This window comes from Rhinolophus sinicus, chromosome 17 (genome assembly GCF_057876585.1).
Source record: "Rhinolophus sinicus isolate RSI-liver-muscle chromosome 17, RSI-T2T, whole genome shotgun sequence".
NCBI classification, from domain to species: Eukaryota; Metazoa; Chordata; class Mammalia; order Chiroptera; family Rhinolophidae; genus Rhinolophus; species Rhinolophus sinicus.
Window position 1 is genome coordinate 188,927,002 of NC_142517.1, and position 19,521 is coordinate 188,946,522.

Sequence of the window (19,521 nt, forward strand, 5' to 3'; positions counted from 1 at the left end):
ATAAATGTGGGCCTGATTTAGCGATTGATTTCAAATGAATAGAATGTGATAGAAGTGAGGCTATCTGACTTCCAAGGAAAGGTCCTAAGAAGGACAGCTTCGCCTGGCTTCCAGTCCCCAGATCACTCACACGCCAGCCACCATGTCGTGAGGACACTTAAGGAGCCTGTGGGGAGGCTTGCGTGGGGAGGAGTGGCCTCGCACCAATGACCAGCACCAGCCAAACTGCCAGCTGTGGGAGAAGCCCACCTTGGCAGTCAGAGGCTTCTTCAGAGGACTACAGTCCTGACCAGCCTCTGGACTGTGGCTCCTCACACTCCACAGCCAAACAGCCCAATTAAACAGACTCTGAATTCCTGACCCACGGAAACTGTGGGAGACAATGAAGGTTGACTTGGGTTTTAAGTTACTAAGTTTTGGGGTGGTTTGGTATACAGTAATAGGTAACAACCGTGTTTCCCCGAAGATAAGATCGGGTCTTATATTAATTTTTGCTCCAAAAGACGCATTAGAGCTTATATTCAGGGGATGTCATCCTGAAAAATCAGGCTCGGGCTTATTTTCCGGTTAGGTCTTATTTTGGGGGAAACATGGTAATACTAACCAATCGATGGTGTGGCAGGCATTTCTGTTTCTCTGACCCTGTGATAGGTTAGTTTTGACCCAAATCCTTTCTTACCTGTTGCTAGTGAATAATCACGTTTCTGTGTGAGGTGCAGGGTGTGGGGCCAGGAAGTGGAGAGTCCAATTCCACCACTGGTTGGATCTGGAGGGTTAGATACCAAAGTAGAAGAGGGGGCCAGGAGACAGGGCCTCCAGGAAAGTGACTTCAGCACTGACTAAACACCACTCAATTCTGTGGCTGCCTCCTCATCTAGTACCATGCTGTTTATACTTGAGGGGCTCAGGTTTGGCTTCTGGAGTCCTTATCTCAGCTGAGCTCTTTCTTACCTGGCAGAAAAGGTTCTGTATCCAACAGTCAACAACACATGGTTATCTTTCTGACCTGGTTTCCCCAAACGAGCGGTAACTCTGCCGTTAGCCAGCCACATTTTCTGCCACAGCCCCTGAATACAAAGATTCCTCTGGGCAAAGACTGAACCAGCTGGTATAAAGAACAATCTGTATCACCACCTTGTTAATCACCTGCTTTAACTCACTCAACTAATTGGCCCCATCACCAAAATACCAAAAACCCCCACCCCACAAACCCCAGAAGTTGTGATCAGCAGGGCTCCCAAGACTGAAGGCCTCTGGGAGCAGTCAGAAGGCTGGGGCTCCAGCCCTGGCCCTTAGCAGCGGTTGTCACTCATCCCTCTCCCTCCGCCCATGATCTGAAATACCCTGGGAGACTGAACAGGAGGCATGAATTGTTCAGCACCTCCTCACAATACACCTGCTTTCCTGAGAGAGAGTGGCTTTCCATTTGCTCTGCTGCCAACCTGCCAATCCTTCAAAGAATAACATTCAATCCCTTCCCTTCCCCCCTGAAAGATTGCCAAGGGAAACACACACACACACACACACTTGCACTTTTTAAAGATCCACTTATTTCAAAGGCATAGTTTTTTCCATAGATATCTTACGGTCCTCTTTCCTAACTCCTTCATTGGTTGGAACAACCCTGGCTGACGTAGTTAATGGAGGTTTTAGTGATGTTTTAATGGAGGCCTCACTGCTGTCTCGCCCCAGGTTATGCTAAGGGGTGTCTGAAGGCAGTGCCGGCAGCAGCGGACACAGAACAACACAGGCAGGCTGTCACGCTTTGTTTTTCTGCTTGTTAAATCCAAATGCTCCTAATTAGTTATCCTGCCTGCTAATGCCTGGGTAGACAATGGCGTGGGGATCAGGGGTGCTGAGAGGCTATGAATACAAGTTCCTGGGGCTCCTGAGGCTTGGGGACTGATGAGTTGGTTGTGGGGATGGAGCCATCGTGTTCCCGTGGGCTGTGAATTCAAAGATGTCAGCCCCTGTGTGAAAAGGGTCATCACCTGTTACTTGTCCGGTGAAAGGGCTACTGCACTGGGTGCGCACTTAGGCTCGGCCTTTGTCTGCTGGCTCTGAATAGGGCCCACAGAGAATAACATTCTCTGAGTTTGTGTTTGCTTGGTGGGGCAGGACTATGCAAAATCACTTGCATAACTTCCTCGGAGAATTCAGTAAAGTATGTGGTTAAAAAGTGGCCTTGAAATGCCTTAAACATTGCCTTTTGGTGATCATATTTGCTAGCTAGAAAACACTAGAAAATCTTCACGGTAGGACCACCATTTGATTGACTTCTTCAGAGGCCAATTTTGACAAATGTTTAGATCACACAGATGACAATTCCTAAGCTCCATGGGTAAGGAGGATTGGCGAAAAAGGTAACTGAAAAGTTAGCTAGCTGTTCGGGAATGGTTAGTGTTCAGAAAGCGTGCAACATTGAACAACTCACTGTTGTTCTGACATATAAAATGCAGAAACTTTTATTCAGTTTTAGAATTCTGTGTGTTGTAATTTTACAGATCAGTAGTTCTAATATTTTGCTTAAGGGCTAACAGTAAAGTAGTTAGTTTGGTTTTCTTTTAGTTTGGTTTAGTGAGTTTAGGATAGATAGTGTTTGTATGTATTCATCCATCCATCACCATTAATTCATCAAAAGTACAAGCCCAGCTGCTTAGCATAAGTGTTGATTCTGTTAGCATAAAACAAACAGTGCAGACCGACCTAGGCAACTTGAGAAAGGTAGTGTGCATTTGATTTACTCCTCTCTCTCTTCACGGCTCTTAAGTGCTATGAGTCCTCCCCTCTGGCATCCTTCCCCACTTCACATCTCTTTCGTAAGTATTCCAAATTCCAGACTTTTCCACCCTTTTTTCATCATTCAACCTTATCAGTTGAAATCTCTCTCCCCTTGAATATCATACTATGTTTTCAGCTTATTAATAATAAGACACATGAATTTGTGCCAAAATAATAATTTGTTCTTTTCAGATACTATATTTCGTATTAATTAGAATCGAAATTGCCTTAACCTGAAGGTACAGCCTAGTTTGGAAATTTAAGGCCTAGGGAAGGTGAACAATAGGGAAATCGGTTTGTCAGATTGTCCCACAAGAAGAGTGTGTGTGTTGAGGGGTGAGGTGGTGGGCGGTGGAGGGAACCGGTGGGGAGGGGCTACTCTAACCGGCTGCCTCACCCCTGGGATCATCCAGTATCCTTTCTCATGAATCACGTACAAACACGATCATTCAGTGCTTAACTTACATATGCCCCAAAGGTGAGTAACACCAGAAGAGTTAGTCATTAATATACATTTTAGGTTTTTGTCACAAGAGCACAGGTAGCCAAAATTTAGAAGTTAAATCTGACCTTTCCTTTCAGCAAGTAGAAGGAACTTTAGAAGAATTCTCCTATCACTTACACAGTCCGAGGAATGACATATTAAACCAGGGTTTTGATTGGCTCCTTACGACCAACTACAATCTCTTGAACATTAACTTACATATACTAATGTATTCTACTGGTAAAATGTGGAACTTTCTTATCAGCATTAAAACAGCCAGGGAGACGTGAGTCAGGAGATGGTTTGTCACATACTGCACGGGGAAAGGAGAGAGGGAATGCACTGAGAGTTATCGTCCTCTTCCTGCTGTCCCTTTGGAGCTTCTCTTTTGATTGTATTTCCATCTTAAAGCTTTTCCATGGATTGTGATAATACTGGATAGACTGAAAATAACAAAACACAAATTCTATTCTATTTCCCCTTCTCGAAGTACCAAACCAGGAAAAAGCTCTCAAAAAGAATACCTCAGTTTCCCCATTCCAAACATGTACCGATACTTGTCCATTTGTTCACATGTGTTTAGCCATTGCCTGCCAGGCCTGTATAAGCAACCACTCTATCAGTTCCAAAAAAATCCACCGTGCATTCTCGCCTTCTGAAAGAAATCTTCTGTTTATTACATAAGATTTTATTTTCTGTTAGATTCACATTCAAAGAGCACAGATTTAATAGGTTTTTCTAGCAATATTCACTTTGCTGAACAGAAATTCATCTGAAATTCAAGACTTCAGAAATGCATAACTCAAGCTTCAAGGATTGGAAAGCCTCTGTCCCCCGCATCTGCTGCCTTCCTTGGCCCCACTACTAGGCCAGGAAGAGTACGTGGCTCTTATCTTACATGTTACAATGTTGACACTGATTATAGTCGGCCAATGACTTCGTGGTTCGACTACTAGCTTCCTGACGTGCTAGTCAGACCCCGTGAGCACCTTAATCACTGGTGAAACAGACAGTTCGAGACTCGGTGCCAGCATAGGCTACAACTTTTGCCAATAACTGGCCCTTACTGGCCAGTGGGCAGGGGACCACAGCTCCGAGAACTAGAGGGCACTCCCTTGGCTAAGCAATGTCAGTCTGCACTATTTATTTCCTCACGGTTGTCCAAGTGTATCATCGTAAGGGAGTGTGTGTGCAAAGAGGCCAGTACACTCAAGTAATGAGAAGAAGGGAAAAACCTGTCTTAAATGTAACATCAAAAGCATTGAGGTATTTTGAAATCTTCAGCCAAAGTTTTGAATTGAGTCTATCTGCTAAAACTTTAGGGACTGTGACTTACAAAAATGAAAACAGAGCGGTAAAGAAGGTTGCAAATATTTTGGTATCAGAATTTCTTCAGCATCTTTATTTTAGGTATTAGTGTTTTGTGTACTATGTTATTTAAAAATTATGTATACTTAAATTATAAATCTACCTTTACAATGTCTGTTAAATTCTTACCTTTTTTCTTTTTGGTCAGGTAGAGTCTTAGATATCTACATTTTGTTTTTTTAAATAAAAGCTAATGGGGAAAAAAATCAAATTCAAGAGAAATATGTAGAAAGGAATCTATGCCTTTAAGGATATTTATTGTCATTACTGAGATCTATAACTCTTCATGTTACTTGCTTTTGTTTGTCTTCTCCCTGCAAAATTATAAACTGACATGCATTTTTCTAGATATTATTTTGTTTTGAAAGATCTGCTTTTATAGAGAATTTTATTTTAGGAGTGAGGAGAGGAATGAAACGGGAAAATAATTTACTCTACGACTCCTGAAGCTAACATAAAACAGGATGACGAAGCAGCCAGACAGAGGCCAAAATGGCACAGGACACCACAGGGCTGGCCATTGGGTCGGTTAGGTTGGGTTGCCTGCTCCCAGCGACACGCTCAGTCACAAAGCAATAGTATTTTCTTTTCTTCTGTGTTCCCTTTCCTTACATATTCATTTGCAAAAACCATTCTGATCCAGAAAACATGCCTGAAATTTACTCAAAAACCAAGGGATGGTGGCACAGAGGTGCCTTGCAGGACTGATAGCTTAGATACAGACAGATCAAAAGCTAAATCCAATTTTACCCATTTCAGGCAGAAAAGGTAATTGAATTAAACTTCCTCTAAATATGATAAGTTTGGGGATCTTAAAGCCAGGCACAAAGAACCAGTTAGCGTAAATGGATGCAGGGAACTTGAGCTGCCCCACCCACAGGGAGTTTCAGGAGCCGCTGCTTTGCCTCTGTCCCTTTCTTACTGAGGCTGAAAAATGATTAAGCTGCTTATGGCGCTCTGGGGGCTAATGATCTAGCCCACCAAGATTTAAGTAAGCTGCTTGGCATGTGTGGTTTGATTATTACAAGGGAAAGAACAGAAAATGAAAGGGGGGGAAAAAGACACCAGGGTATAAGAAAGCTTTAAAAAGCAGGTTTTATTATGGCAAATGGACACACTACTTTGACACTCTAAAATGAATATGGAATTATTCGGATTCTTTCTCTTCATCTGGTATCAAAACTCACTTCTGAAAAGTTTCCTCAAAGAGGACTCACTTTGGAGCCTACCCATTCTGTTTTAAACCACCTACGAGAAATACGTTGGTGCCTTTAAACATCTCAGTGATAGAGTCTGGGTCTTCAGACACTATGGTCAGGTAGAGTCCTAGAAAATACATAAATGCATAATGGGTATTTTCATCGATGCTTCTTCCCCTTGAACACCACCGGGCAATTTCCACCCCAGCCAGCAGATCGCCACTGCTGGGTTATGTGGTAATGGGCAGGCAGGACTGAAGGAGGAGGGAGCTGACATGCGCAGACAGGTTTAAACCTGATGCACGAGTGGAAATAAAAACCCTACTCTTCTGTCAGACCTCTTCCACTAAATGCTCTAAAACTATGCTTACTATTTAAAACAAAGTTCCTACCTTTGGGGACAAAGAACACAAAAGTCTTCAGTTTAAATGACTTTTTAAGATTGTTTTTTAAAGTCTTGAAAAATGACTGAAGGATTTGAACACAGTTTTTAAGTTGAACCTCATTTCTTCTGAGCAAAACAACCAGAGAGGAAAACAACAACAAACAAAAGAATAGAATCACAGCAGTTTGAGATGTTCTGAAAATTGTCACAATTATTTTTTTTAAATTGACTCTTGAAAGAATCAATAGGGAGAGGGAGAGGGAAAGCTTCTTAGGGAACGAGTTGTTGATTTAAATGATTAACCAAAGCTTAACATATTCAAAACTTCGGGTTAAACAGACAAAATATTGCTTTTCTTCCTGGCTGCTAACCTGTCAATCATTAAAAAGACATATACTCATTAAAATATAAAAGCACGATTTTGATTCTTATGTGTTCTGTTATGTTTTATTAAAATTTAAAGTCATCCAACTGTTTGGCTTGAGCACAAAGAGTTTAATATATTCACTGCCTTTTATATCTTTTTATCTCGTACAATTTTTTTTACAGAGATATAATTCACATACCATAAAATTCACTCTTTTAAAGTATACAATTCAGTGGTTTTAGTATATTCGTAAAGTTGTGCAACCACCACCACTGTCTAATTCCAGAACATTTTCATCAGCCCCAAAGGAAACCCTGGACAGTCACTCCTCATTCCCCTGCTCTCCCCAGGCCCTGGCAAACACTCATCTATGTTTTCTATCTCTATGGATTTGCCTGTTTGGGACATTTCATTAAGTGGATGAATCATATATATTCTTTTGTCTTTATGTTTTAGCATTATGTTTTCAAGGTACATTCATGTTGTAGCATGCATCCGTCCGTCATTCCTTTTTATGGCCAAATAGTATTCTACTGTGTGGCTACAACATCCTATTTATTCATCAGCTGATGAAAATTTGGGTTGTTTCCACTCTTTGGCTATTACGAATATTCGTGGACAGGTTTTAAAGTAGACATATGTTTTCAATTCTTTGGTCTATATCTAGGAGTGAAATTGCTGGGTCATATAGTAACTGTTTAATTCTTTGAGGGACTGCCAAGCTGCTTTCCAAAATGGCTGTACCCCTTTACATCCCCACCAGCAATCTGTGAGCTCCAGTTTCTCTACAGCCTTGCCAACATTTGTTATTGTCCTGGAATATCTTTTCCTACTGTTTCTTTTTCCCCATTCTGAATAGAAATCAATTGACTATGAGGACTTGTAAAGAAAACTACCCTAATGACGGCAGAATTCGGTGCCACGACAATAACCAACAAATATACTTCCCCAGCGACAAAACAGAAAAGAAATGGCCCCTCTGAGTGCTTACCTGCTGTAGATCAGCGAGGGAGTACAGGTGGATCTGTTGAAAGAGGTATTCTCTGGGGAAAATTCTGGAAACAAGGACAGAAACACAAATGAATCGTGGTGCTGCCACAAAACACACTTTTTCTGAGAAGTTTCAGAGTCTTATTATTCAAGATCTCTTTCCTCTGCCTTCTCCCCTTTTCAACTATACTCCTTCCTATACCCTGTTAGAAACCTGTAATGATACCTTTTTCCAGATCTTTTTCTTCTTAACACAGATACCAAGATGGAAGTAAAAGTTTGATCTTGGATTTCTAATGTTATCTGAGGTGCTCCAGGTACCATGTAGTGGTCCAGGCCCGAGGGCCAGAGCCTCAGGTTTCTTGTACCATCTGTGTCCCTAACAAACTGTGTCATCTCAGGCGAGTCGCAAAACCTGGCTTCAGTTTCTTCACTGTTGGATGAAGGTGACTGAATTCCATGTTTCTAAATATCTTTCCAGTTCTACTATTCTGTCTAAATTAATAGATTTTTGAGTTGAGAAAATCAATTGGAGTGGCAACCTGTGTCTTTCGTCTAGAGGCTCCGATTTCATTACTAGTGACAGTAGCGTTGAATATCACATCAAAACTACCCTCTTACCTGCATAGTGATGGTAAGCTTTAGAACCTAGGTACAAATTGGAATAATGGAACAAAATATTTCAAACTGCGACTCCCTGACGAAGTCCAGTATTTCTGGCTACGGTCAATTCACAGCATCTGGATAAATGCCAGTGAATGAACTTAAAAATCAATAGATTATGGATAAGCAGGCAGGTACCAAAGTGCAGATGGTTAGAAAACACACACACCCAAACAAAAACAAAACTCATGATGCTAGCATTTTCTCTTTGTCTTACACGGTACTATGCAATTTTCTTGTGTTCAAAATGAAAGAAACCACCCATTTATCCAATTAACGTCCACGGCTGTCCTCTACGGGCCGAGCACTGTGCCAGCACTGGGAAGACAGTTATGATAAGACAGCCCTAGGATCTGAGTTCAGGAAGCACAAAGTCAAGTAAGAGGCTGATCATTACAATACAATGTGGTAACTGAAAAGAGGAGTTATGCACGAGATATTTATTTTTGGGATGGTCTAACACGATGGATCCCAAGCCCGGCTGTCTATTAGAATCAAGTGGAGAGCTTTTAGAAAATCACAGGGCATAAGCATGAGTAGAACCCAGAAATCAGTGTTTAAAAACTGATTAAAACTCTCCTGGTAATTAGTGTAGCCAAAGTTTGCAACCACTGGCGTAATACCTAGCTCACTAGGAAATTCATTCGTTAGTCTTTCAGTTAAGCATACATTACTTGACAAATCCTAGAGATTAAATCATTCATCCTCCCTTTACCCAGCTTCTCCTAATGTTAGCATCTTATACAACCATGGTACATTGATTAAAACTAAGAAATGAACTATTATGTAAAATTAGACTTTATTCAGATTTCACCAATTATTTCACTAATGTCCTCTTTCTGTTCAAGGATCCAATCCAGAACACAACATTGCATTTACAGATTTTTTAAAAAATACAGTAGTCCCACCTGAAACTAATATAAAATAATATTGAATGTCAATTATAATTATAGTCACGGGATATAAAGTACAGCATAGGGCATACAGTCAATGGTATTATAATAGCTATGTACAGTGTCAGATGGGTAGTAGATTTGGTGGGGTTATCACTTGGTGAGGGGTGTAAATGTCTAATCATTATGTTGTTTTGTACACCTGAAACTAATAAAAAATAAAGATGGGGGAAAGACTAAACCAACTTGAAACTAATAATAAAAAACATACTTAGTTTCCTAGAAAACAGATTCAAGTCAAATAAATAAATATAAAGTTCATTTAAAAAAAAAAAGTAGTCCCTCTTTATCTGTAGTTTTGCTTCCTAGGGTTTAAATTACCCATGGTCGGAAATATTACATGGAACAGTCTAGAAATAATTCATAAATCTTAAATTGCACACTGTTCTAAGTAGTGTGATGAAATCTCATGCCATCCTGCTCCATCCTGCCCAGGATCTGGATCACCCCCTTTTCCAGCATATCCACACTGTATTCGCTACCCATCCATTCATTAGTCACTTAGTAGCTGTCTTGGTTATCAGATCGACTGTCGCGGTACTGCAGTGCTTGTGTTCAAGTAACCCTTATTTTATTATTACAATTGTTCTATTCTATTACTATTGTTAATCTCTCACTGTGCCTAATTTATAAATTAAACTTTATCATAGGTATGTATGCATACCACAAAAACATAATATACATAGGGTTTACGACTATCCAGGGTTTCAGGCATCTACTTGGGTGTCTTGAAACGTGTCCCCCATGGATAAGGGGGAATGTGTGTGTGCGTGCGTGTGTGTGTGTGTGTGTGTGCATTTGCAAGAAGACTGGAGACCTAAACATATGTGTAGAAAAGGAAACAGTCTTTCAGTGGGGCTATGAGGGTAGCAATGTACGATCATCTAATATGGGGACAGAGGATGTCTGAGTATGGTTGAATGGAAGGCATAATTATTTCAAAGGTGATTGCTTTCATTTTACCTTATTTAAGGGATTTCATTATTAAGCAATGTGGCAGCAGGGCTGAAAAATGGAGACACAGTGAACTGAGTAAATAGGCTGGAAAATCAAGGTTAGCTTCTGCCTCTTCCATTGGTTTATACAAACGTAGGTCTGCTAGAGAAATAGTTAGAAGAAGGAAGGTGACTGCAATGAACTGTGGCAGGGATAAATGCAGGGGAGCATATCTATAATGTTTTGCTACTTAAAAGTTCTTCCTGCTCTAAAATCCTAAAACTTCCATGACTGACAGTATACAGGATATAAGCTTTATTTATAAATTTACAGACCAAATCTTACTGGTCTTCCCTTACTAGAGTACTGTAGCCAGTCAGCTATCTAGTCAACAAACACTTATTGAGTGTTGACAATAAGCCAGGTATTGTGCTGAGTGTTTGAGATGGATATGTTGGTGAACATAGTTGATGAGCAACAAAGAGAATATCCAGTTTTAAAATTTTTTTTTGAGGTATAATCAACTATACCTTTACATTAATTTCAGGTGTACAACATGATTCCATATTTGTGTACATTGTGAAATAATCACCACAATAAGTCTAGTTAACATCTATTACCTTACAGAGTTACACATTTTTTTTCTTATGACAAGGACATTTATGATTTCTCTTAGCAACTTTCAAATATGCAGTACAGCGTTATTAACTATAGTCACCAGGCTGTACATTACAACCCCATGACTCATTTATTTTATAACTGGAAGTTTATACCTTTGAGCTCCTTTTCCATTCTCCACTCCACTGCATCGGGCAACCACCAATCTGTTCTCTGTATCTGTAAGTTTGGTTTCTTTTGTTTTTCGTTTTGTTTTTAGATTCCATGTATAAGTGAGATCACATGGTATCTGTCTTTCTCAGTCTGACTTATTTCACTTACCATAATGCCCTCAAGTTCTATCCATGTTGTCGCAACTGGCAAGATTTTGTTTTTATGGCCTAGTAATATTCCATTGTATATATACACCACATTTTCTTTATCCATCCATCCACTGATGGACACTTAGGTTGTTTCCGTAACTTGGCTACTGTAAATAATGCTTCAATGAACAGAGGGGTGCATATATCTTTGTGAGTTAGTAGTTTTGTTTTCTTCAGACAAATACCTAGAAGTGGAATTGCTGGATCATATGGTAGTTATATTTTTAACTTTTTGAGGAACCTCCAAACTGTTTTCCATAGTGGCTGCACCAGTTTACATTCTCACCAACAGTGCACAAGGGTTCCCTTTTCTCCACATCCTCACCAACACTTAGTGTTTGTTGTCTTTTTTATGATAACACTTTGAACCTGTTAAAGTGGCTATCTCACTGTGGATTTTGGTTTGCATTTCCCTGATGATTAATTATGTTGAGCATCTTTTTATGTACTGGTTGGCCATCTGTATGTGTTCTTTGGAAAAATGTCTACCGTGTTTCTCCAAAAATAGAGAGCTAGCCGGACAATCAACTCTAGTGCGTCTTTCGGAGCAAAAATTAATATAAGACCCAGTCTTATTTTACTATAATATACGACTGGCTATAATATAATACGATATAATATACAAAAATATAAGACCCGGTCTTATATTATATAATATAATACCAGGTCCTATATAATGTAAGACTGGGTCTTATATTAATTTTTGCTCCAAAAGACACTTTAGAGCTGATTGTCCAGCTAGGTCTTATTTTCGGGGAAACACAGTATTTAGATCTTCTGCCCCCCCCTTTTTTTTAAATTCAAGTTTATTGGGGTGACAATTGTTAGTAAAGTTATGTAGATTTCACATATACAATTCTGTATTACATCATGTATAAATCACATTGTGTGTTCACCACCCAGAGTCATTTCTCCTTCCATCACCATATATTTGATCCCCTTTACCTTCATCTACCACTCCCCAGCCCCCTTACCCTCTGGTAACCACTAAACTATTGTCTGTGTCTATGAGTTTTTGTTTCTCATTTGTTTGTCTTGTTCTTTTGTTGTTTTTGGTTTATATCCCACATAGCAGTGAAATCATATGGTTCTCAACTTTTTCTGTCTGACTTATTTCGCTTAGCATTATAATCCCAAGATCCATCCATGTTGTCACAAATGGTCCTATTTCATTTTTTCTTACTGCCGAATAGTATTCCATTGTGTATATATACCACAACTTCTATATCCATTCATCTATCGAAGGACATTTTGGTTGTTTCCATGTCTTGGCCACCGTAAATAAAGCTGCAGTGAACATTGGAGCACACTTGTCTTTATGGATAAATATTTTCAGATTTTTTGGGTGGATACCCAGGAGAGGGATTGCTGGGTCATATGGTAATTCTATTCTTAGTTTTTTGAGGAATCTCCACACTGCCTTCCATGGTGGCTGCATCAATCTGCATTCCCACCAACAGTGTATGAGGGTTCCTTTTTCTCCACAGCCTCTCCAACACTTGTTACTATTTGTCTTGTTGATGATAGCCATTCTGACTGGGGTGAGGTGATATCTCATTGTGGTTTTTATTAGTGATGATTAGTGATGTTGAGCATTTTTTCATATGTCTATTTGCCATTTGTATGTCCTCTTTGGAGAAATGTCTTTTCATGTCCTCTGCCCATTTTTATTTATTTATTTATTTATTTTTAAATTTTATTAGTTTCAGGTGCACAAGACAAAGCAATACTTAGACGTTTATCATTTATATCCCATTATATCATTTATATCACTGTGTGAACACCCCTCCCCCCATCCACTATCCCTCTGATATCGCACAGAGCCATTACATTTCCACTGTCTCTATTCCTAATGCTGTACTCCGCTTCCTGTAACCATATACATACATATATATACATATACATATATATACATATATACATATATATATAAAATTATAGTTGGCATTCATTATTGTTCAGCTTCAGGTGTACAGTGCAGAGATCAGGCATCTACATCACCCCTGAGGTGGTCTCCCTAATGAGACAAGTGTCCATCGGATACCCTACAAAATCTTTACATTATTGATTACGTTCCCCAAATTAATTTTCAAAACCCCATGGCCATCTTGTGGTTACCAACTATTTTCTAAACCCCTCACCTTCCCCCTTATCCCCACCCCCCCGCCCACCATTTTTCAATTGGGTTGTTTTTTTGTTGTAGAGTTGTATGAGTTCCTTGTATATTTTGGATATTAACCCCTTATCGGAAGCACTGTTTGCAAAAATCTTCTCCCATTCAGTTGGTTGCCTCTTTATTTTGTCGATGGTTTATTTTGCTGTGCAGAAGCTTTTAAGTTTGATATAGTCCCATTCATTTATTTTAGCTTTTACTTCCCTTGCCTTTGGAGTCAAATTCATAAAATTCTCTTTGAACCCAAGGTCCATAAATTTAGTACCTGTTTTCTTCTATGCAGTTTATTGTTTCAGGTCTTATGCTTAAGTCTTTGATCCATTTTGAATTAATTTTGGTACATGGTTACAGGTAGCAGTCCAGTTTCATTCTTTTGCACGTGGCTTTCCAATTCTGCCAGCACCATTTATTGAAGAGGCTGTCTTTTCTCCATTGTATTTTTTTTTGTTTCTTTTTCAAAAATTGTCCGTATTTATGTGGTTTTATTTCTGGGTTTTCAATTCTATTCCATTGATCTATGTGTCTGTTTTTCTGCTAATACCATGCTGTTTTGATTATTGTTGTCCTGTACTATAAGCGAAAGTCAGGGAGTGTGATACCTCCAGCATTGTTCTTTTTTCTTAGGATTGCTTTCGCTATTCAGGGTCTTTTGTGGTTCCATACAAATCGGATGATTTTTTGTTCTATTTCTTTAAAACATGCCATTGGAATTTTGATGGGGATTGCATTAAATCTGTATATTGCTTTGGGTAATTCGGCCATTTTAACTATGTTGATTCTTCCAATCCATGAGCACGGAATACCTTTTCATTTCTTTGTGTCTTCAATTTCTTTTAAAAATGCCTCATAGTTTTCAGCATACAGGTCTTTTACATCCTTGGTTAAGTTTATTCCTAGGTATTTTATCTTTTTGTTGCAAGTGCAAAAGGAATTTAAAAAAAAATTGTTCTGAGATTTCATTGTTAGTATATAGGAATGCAATGGAATTTTGTACATTGATTTTGTAGCAGGCAACTTTACTGTATTCGTTTACTTTTATTTTAAGATTTTATTGAGGAAGGGGAACAGGACTTTATTGCGGAACAGTGTGCACGTCCAGGACTTTTCCAAGTCAAGTTGTCCTTTCAATCTTAGTCGTGGAGGGCACAGCTCAGCTCCAGGTCCAGTTGCCATTATTGGTTGGAGGGGCAAGCCCACCATCCCTTGCAGGAGTCGAGGAGTCGAACCGGCAACCTTGTGGTGGAGAGCCAGTGCTCCAAACAAATGAGCCATCTGGCCACCCAGGAGTTAAGTGGCAGCTCATTGACTTCATTCTAGTTTCAGAGGGCACACAGCTCACTGGTCCATGTGGGTATCGAACCGGCAGCCCCGTTGCCCAGAGCTCGGGCTCTAACCAACTGAGCCACCTGTCTGCTCCCATTTATTGTTTCTAAGAGCTTTTTGGTGGAGTCTTTAGGGTTTTCTATATATAGCATCATATCATCTGCAAAGAGTCACAATTTAACTTCTTCATTCCCAATTTGGATGCCTTTTATTTCTTTGTCTTGCCTGACTGCTCTGGCGAGGACTTCCAACACTATGTTGAAAAGTAGAGGTGATAGGGGATAGCCCTGTCATGTTCCTGAACGTAGAGCAAAGGGCTTCAGTTTTTCACCATTAATTACCATATTAGCTGAGGGTTTGTCATATGTGGCCTTTAAAATGTTAAGGTATTTTCCTTCTATACCTATTTTATTAAGTGTTTTAATCATAAATGGATGTTGTATCTTGTCAAATGCTTTTTCGGCATCAATTAATATAATCATATGATTTTTGTCCTTTATTTTGTTTATGCAATGTATCACATTGATGGATTTGCATATGTTGAACCATCCTTGTGCCCCTGGGTTCATGAACCCCACTTGATTGCGATGAATAATCTTTTTAATGCATTGTTGCATTCGATTTGTTAGAATTTTGTTCAGGATTTTTGTATCTGTATTCATCGGAGATATTGGTCTGGTTTTCTTTTCTTTGTGTTATCGTTACCAGGTTTTGGTATCAGGGTAATGCTGGCCTCATAAAATCAGTTAAGGAGTACTGTCTCTTCTTCAATTTTTTGGAAGAGTTTGAGTAGGACAGGTATTAGATCCTCTTTGAAGGTTTGGTAAAATTCACTAGTGAAGCCATCTGGTCCCGGACTTTTGCTTTTGGGAAGGTTTCACATGACTGATTCAATTTCCTTACTGGTGATCAATCTATTTAGATTTTCCAATTCATGATTCAGGCTAGGAGGGCTATATGTTTCTAAGAAATTGTCCATTTCTTCTAGGTTATTGAATTTGGTGGCATATAGTCCTTCATAGTATTCTTGGATGATCCTTTGCATTTCTGTGGCATCCATGATAATTTCCCCTCTTTCATTTCTGATTTTGTTTATTGTATCTTTTCTCTTTTTATCTTAGTGAGTCTAGCCAAGAGTTTGTCAATTTTATTAATCTTTTCAAAGAACCAGCTCTTTGTCACATTAATTTTTTCTATTGTCTTTTTGTTCTCTATTTCATTTAGTTCTGCTCTGATTTTTATTATTTCCTTTCTTCTTCCTTAGGTTTCATTTATTCTTTTTCTAGTTCTTTAAGGTGTAACGTGAGGTTATTTATTTGGGTTTTTTTTTTTGTTTCTTGAGATAGGCCTGTTATGATATAAATTTCCCTCTTAAAACTGCTTTCACTGCATCCCAAAAATTTTGGTAGGATGTATTTTCATTCTCATTTGTTTCTATGTATCTTTTGATCTCTCCTCTTATTTCTTCTGTGACCCAGTCGTTCTTTAAAAGTATGTTGTTTAATCTTCATGTATTTGTGGTTTTTCCTGCTTTCCTTTTGCAGTTGATATCCAATTTCAAAGCCTTGTGATCAGAGATTATTCTTGGTATAATTTCAATATTCTTAAATTTGCTGAGGCTAGTTTTATGTCCCAATATATGGTCTATCCTTGAGAATGTGCCATGTACACTAGAAAAAAACATATAGTCTGATGTTTTAAGATGAAGTGCTCTATAAATGTCAATTATGTCTATTTCATCTAATGTGTCACTTAGGGCTGCTATTTCTTTATTTATTTTCTGTTTGGATGATCTATCCATAGCTGTCAATGATATAAACACAATGTAGTATAATTGCGTTTTAGTGAATTTCTCCCTTTAGTTCTGTTAATAGTTGCTTGGTATATTTCGGTGCTCCCTAATTGGGGGCATAAATATTGATGACTGTTATGTCTTCTTGTTGTATAGTCCCCTTTATGATTATGAAATGTCCATCTTTGTCTCTTGTTACCTTTTTTATCCTGAAATCTGTTTCATCTGATATCAGTATGACTACACCTGATTTTCTCTGGATACCATTTCTGCCCATTTTTAATCAATTTTTTTTTTTTTTTTTTTTTTTTTGCTACTGAGTTATATGAGTTCTTTGTATATTTTGGATATTAACCCCTTATCAGACATATGATTTGCAAATATTTTCTCCCATTCAGTAGGTTGCCTTTCTTTCTGTTTGTTTCCTTTGCTGTGCAGAAGCTTTTCAGTTTGATGGAGTCCCACTTGTTTTTCCTTTTGTTGCTTTCGGTGTCAGATTCAAAAATTCATTGCCAAGAACTATGTCAAGAAGCTTATTAGCTGTATTTTTTTCCTATGAGCTTTATGGTTTCACATCTTATGTTCAAGTCTTGAAACTACTTTGAGTTAATTTTTGTGTATGGTGTAAGATAGTGGTCCAATTTCATTCTTTTGCATGTGGCTGTCCAGTGTTCCCAGCACCATTTATTCAAGAGACTGTTCTTTCCCCATTGTATATTCTTGGCTCTTTTGTGTAAATTAATTTACCATATATATGTGGGTTTATTTGTAGGCTTTTCCTTACAAGGCTAGGTCCTTTTTGCTTCTAAACAGTTCATTCTTCTTCTCACAATAACTAACCAACTTCGGGCACAGTCATTTCTAATACTCCTTCAACACTATTTGAATAGCTAAAGTTAGCTATGCATTTATTTAGTGTTTTTACGTGGTTAAATATATTTCACAAGTGGTTATTTTCTCTCTGCCTTTAGAAAAGATTCTAAGCCCCTCCAGCAGCACCTTCCCTACTTTCTTCTATCACTCTTCAGTATCTAATACTATTATTTACATGAGGTCAGTCATAACAGACATAGAGAATTAGAAAATGCAATGTATGCAGAAAAGATAAAGGAACTGAGCTTATTGTGTCTGGAGAAGATGCTGTGTCCAGATTTAGTGGTGGCCATAAAAAATACAGACTTTTAGGACAGATAATGCCAATCAGCTTTTCTTATCCCTGGAGGACAGATATTGAAGCATGAAAGCATTGAAGTCAAATATGAGAATAAATTCCCTGAGAGGGAAGATTGAGAGATATTAAAATGTGTCTCTTTAGCGATGCTTTCTAATGTAAGTAAAAGAAGAAAAAAGATATTTTGGAGCACTTTAGAGGTAGGAATATACTATTCTACTTTCGAAGGCAGGGTCAGATAACTTAAAGCTTACTCCTGCTGTTGGTTTGTTCCTCTTTCCCATTGCCTCCATCTTCAAGGCAGACTGAATTCGCAAGACATTTTCTGATATCTTCTTTAGGCATGCGCAGGGGATGCACATGGTAAATAATGACATAAAAGCCAAGCCCAGAAATATGTTGGCAACTTCCCATCTGGGTGACGCCTAGGGCTTTTCCCTGCCGTGGTTTAGATGTATAAGTTGGCCTGTCTGACAGGAGCTCTTTAAGAAAAGGATGGAATAAGCAGGGACTCTCAGGGGCCAGTTCCCCTTAAACTCAGTGGTGAAGGGGTTGTGGAGAAGCCACGGGCCCAAAGCGTGCTCAGGTAGACTTAAGCTGCCTTAGGCAGACCTGACTAGGACAGGACTGGGCTCTGTAGGGGATACAGAGATGAATTTGCAGCCACTTCAGGGACTGCTGGGGGAGCCATGCCTATCGGGAAGGCAAAGCTTGGCACCCCTTAAGAGAGTCATGTCAGCATTAATTTTTGCTATTAATGTAGTCAATAAAGAATGGATGATTAGTTGCACTATTTGTCAGAAAACATGACTTGTGACCCAATCTCCCATGAATTTAATATAAATGAAATCCAACCTTATGATCTCTGTGACTGATCATTATGGTGAAAACCTAAAATCAGCAGTCGATGCTGGGGACATAACGTGTGACAGGCATTGTGCGAGGACCTGGAGATTTGGAGTTTTTTAATGTCAGAATATGCAGACCAGGGGAGTAAACAGACAAGTAAGCAAACAGTTCCAGTTCAAAATGCGGAGTGCTGAGATCTAGGTGTACATGCAGGGGTGAGGGAAGCCTGCAGGACACCTGGCGGGAAAGGGCTCAGAGAAGTGGATGGATGGATAGACGGAGCGGGGTGGGTAAGAACAGAGATGCCAGAGCGAACATAGTGCTCTCTCTCAGAAAACCGACTGTCTGTACAGATGAAGGCACTGTTCTTATGTGCATGTTGGGGAGGGGGAAACTGCAGGGTATACACTTAGAAAGTTATGATGTAGCCAGACATGAGAGATCTTGAATGCCTTGCTAAGCATCTACCCCAAAAGAGATGGGGTACCACAGAAGTGCCTCAAGGAAAAGAATGACATGGTTAGATTTGTGACTTTAAAAGATCACTGAGCAGAAGGGGGTGGGGGGGAGAGACTAAAGGGGTGGATAATTTCGGGGGGAAACTAGACGAGAAACGATGGGGCCCTGAACAGATTTTAAATGATTGCCTGGGGTTGGAGAGAAAACTACAGAAAGATGGATTTCTGTGGCAGAATCCACAGGTCATGATGACTAATGGGAAGTGAAGGCCAGGAAACATTTTGGGATTATTGTTTTCCAGCTAGGTCCAGTAGGTAAATGGCAGTTCCATTTACTGACATAGGGAACAAGGAAAAGGAGTTGTCTTTGGGGAGACAGCACACCTCAGTTTTGGGGACAGAGGATTAGAACTGTGTGTGGAATGTCCAATGGAGTCGTCCATGAGTCCAGGTAGATTTGTGTGCCCCCTGCCCACAGGTGTGAGGTGAAGCCATAGATTGAGCCATAGCCCAAGACAGCACATATTAGAGAAAGAGAAGACATTGTACCCTGGGAAAACAGTACTATTTAAGGAGTGGCTGCAGGAAGAAGACTGGGAAGGAGCAGCTTGACCGGGAAGAGAAGAAGAGAAGACCAGCACAGGGAAGT

The 19,521-nt window shown here is 39.4% G+C and overlaps 1 protein-coding gene across 5 annotated transcripts in view; it reads right to left on the reverse strand.

Annotated features, from left to right (window-relative positions):
• The window catches only part of PLEKHM3 (pleckstrin homology domain containing M3), a 169,240-nt gene that overhangs the window by 66,095 nt on the left and 83,624 nt on the right, over positions 1-19,521 (reverse strand). For 4 of the 5 annotated variants that reach the window (XM_019726927.3, XM_019726928.3, XM_074312178.2 and 1 more), the window contains exon 6: positions 7,576-7,639. In XM_019726927.3, coding sequence (XP_019582486.3) covers positions 7,576-7,639 — 64 coding nt within the window. Of the gene's footprint in view, positions 1-5,713; positions 5,960-7,575; positions 7,640-19,521 lie in introns of those variants that run through there. The other variant, XM_019726929.3, reaches the window with a different exon arrangement.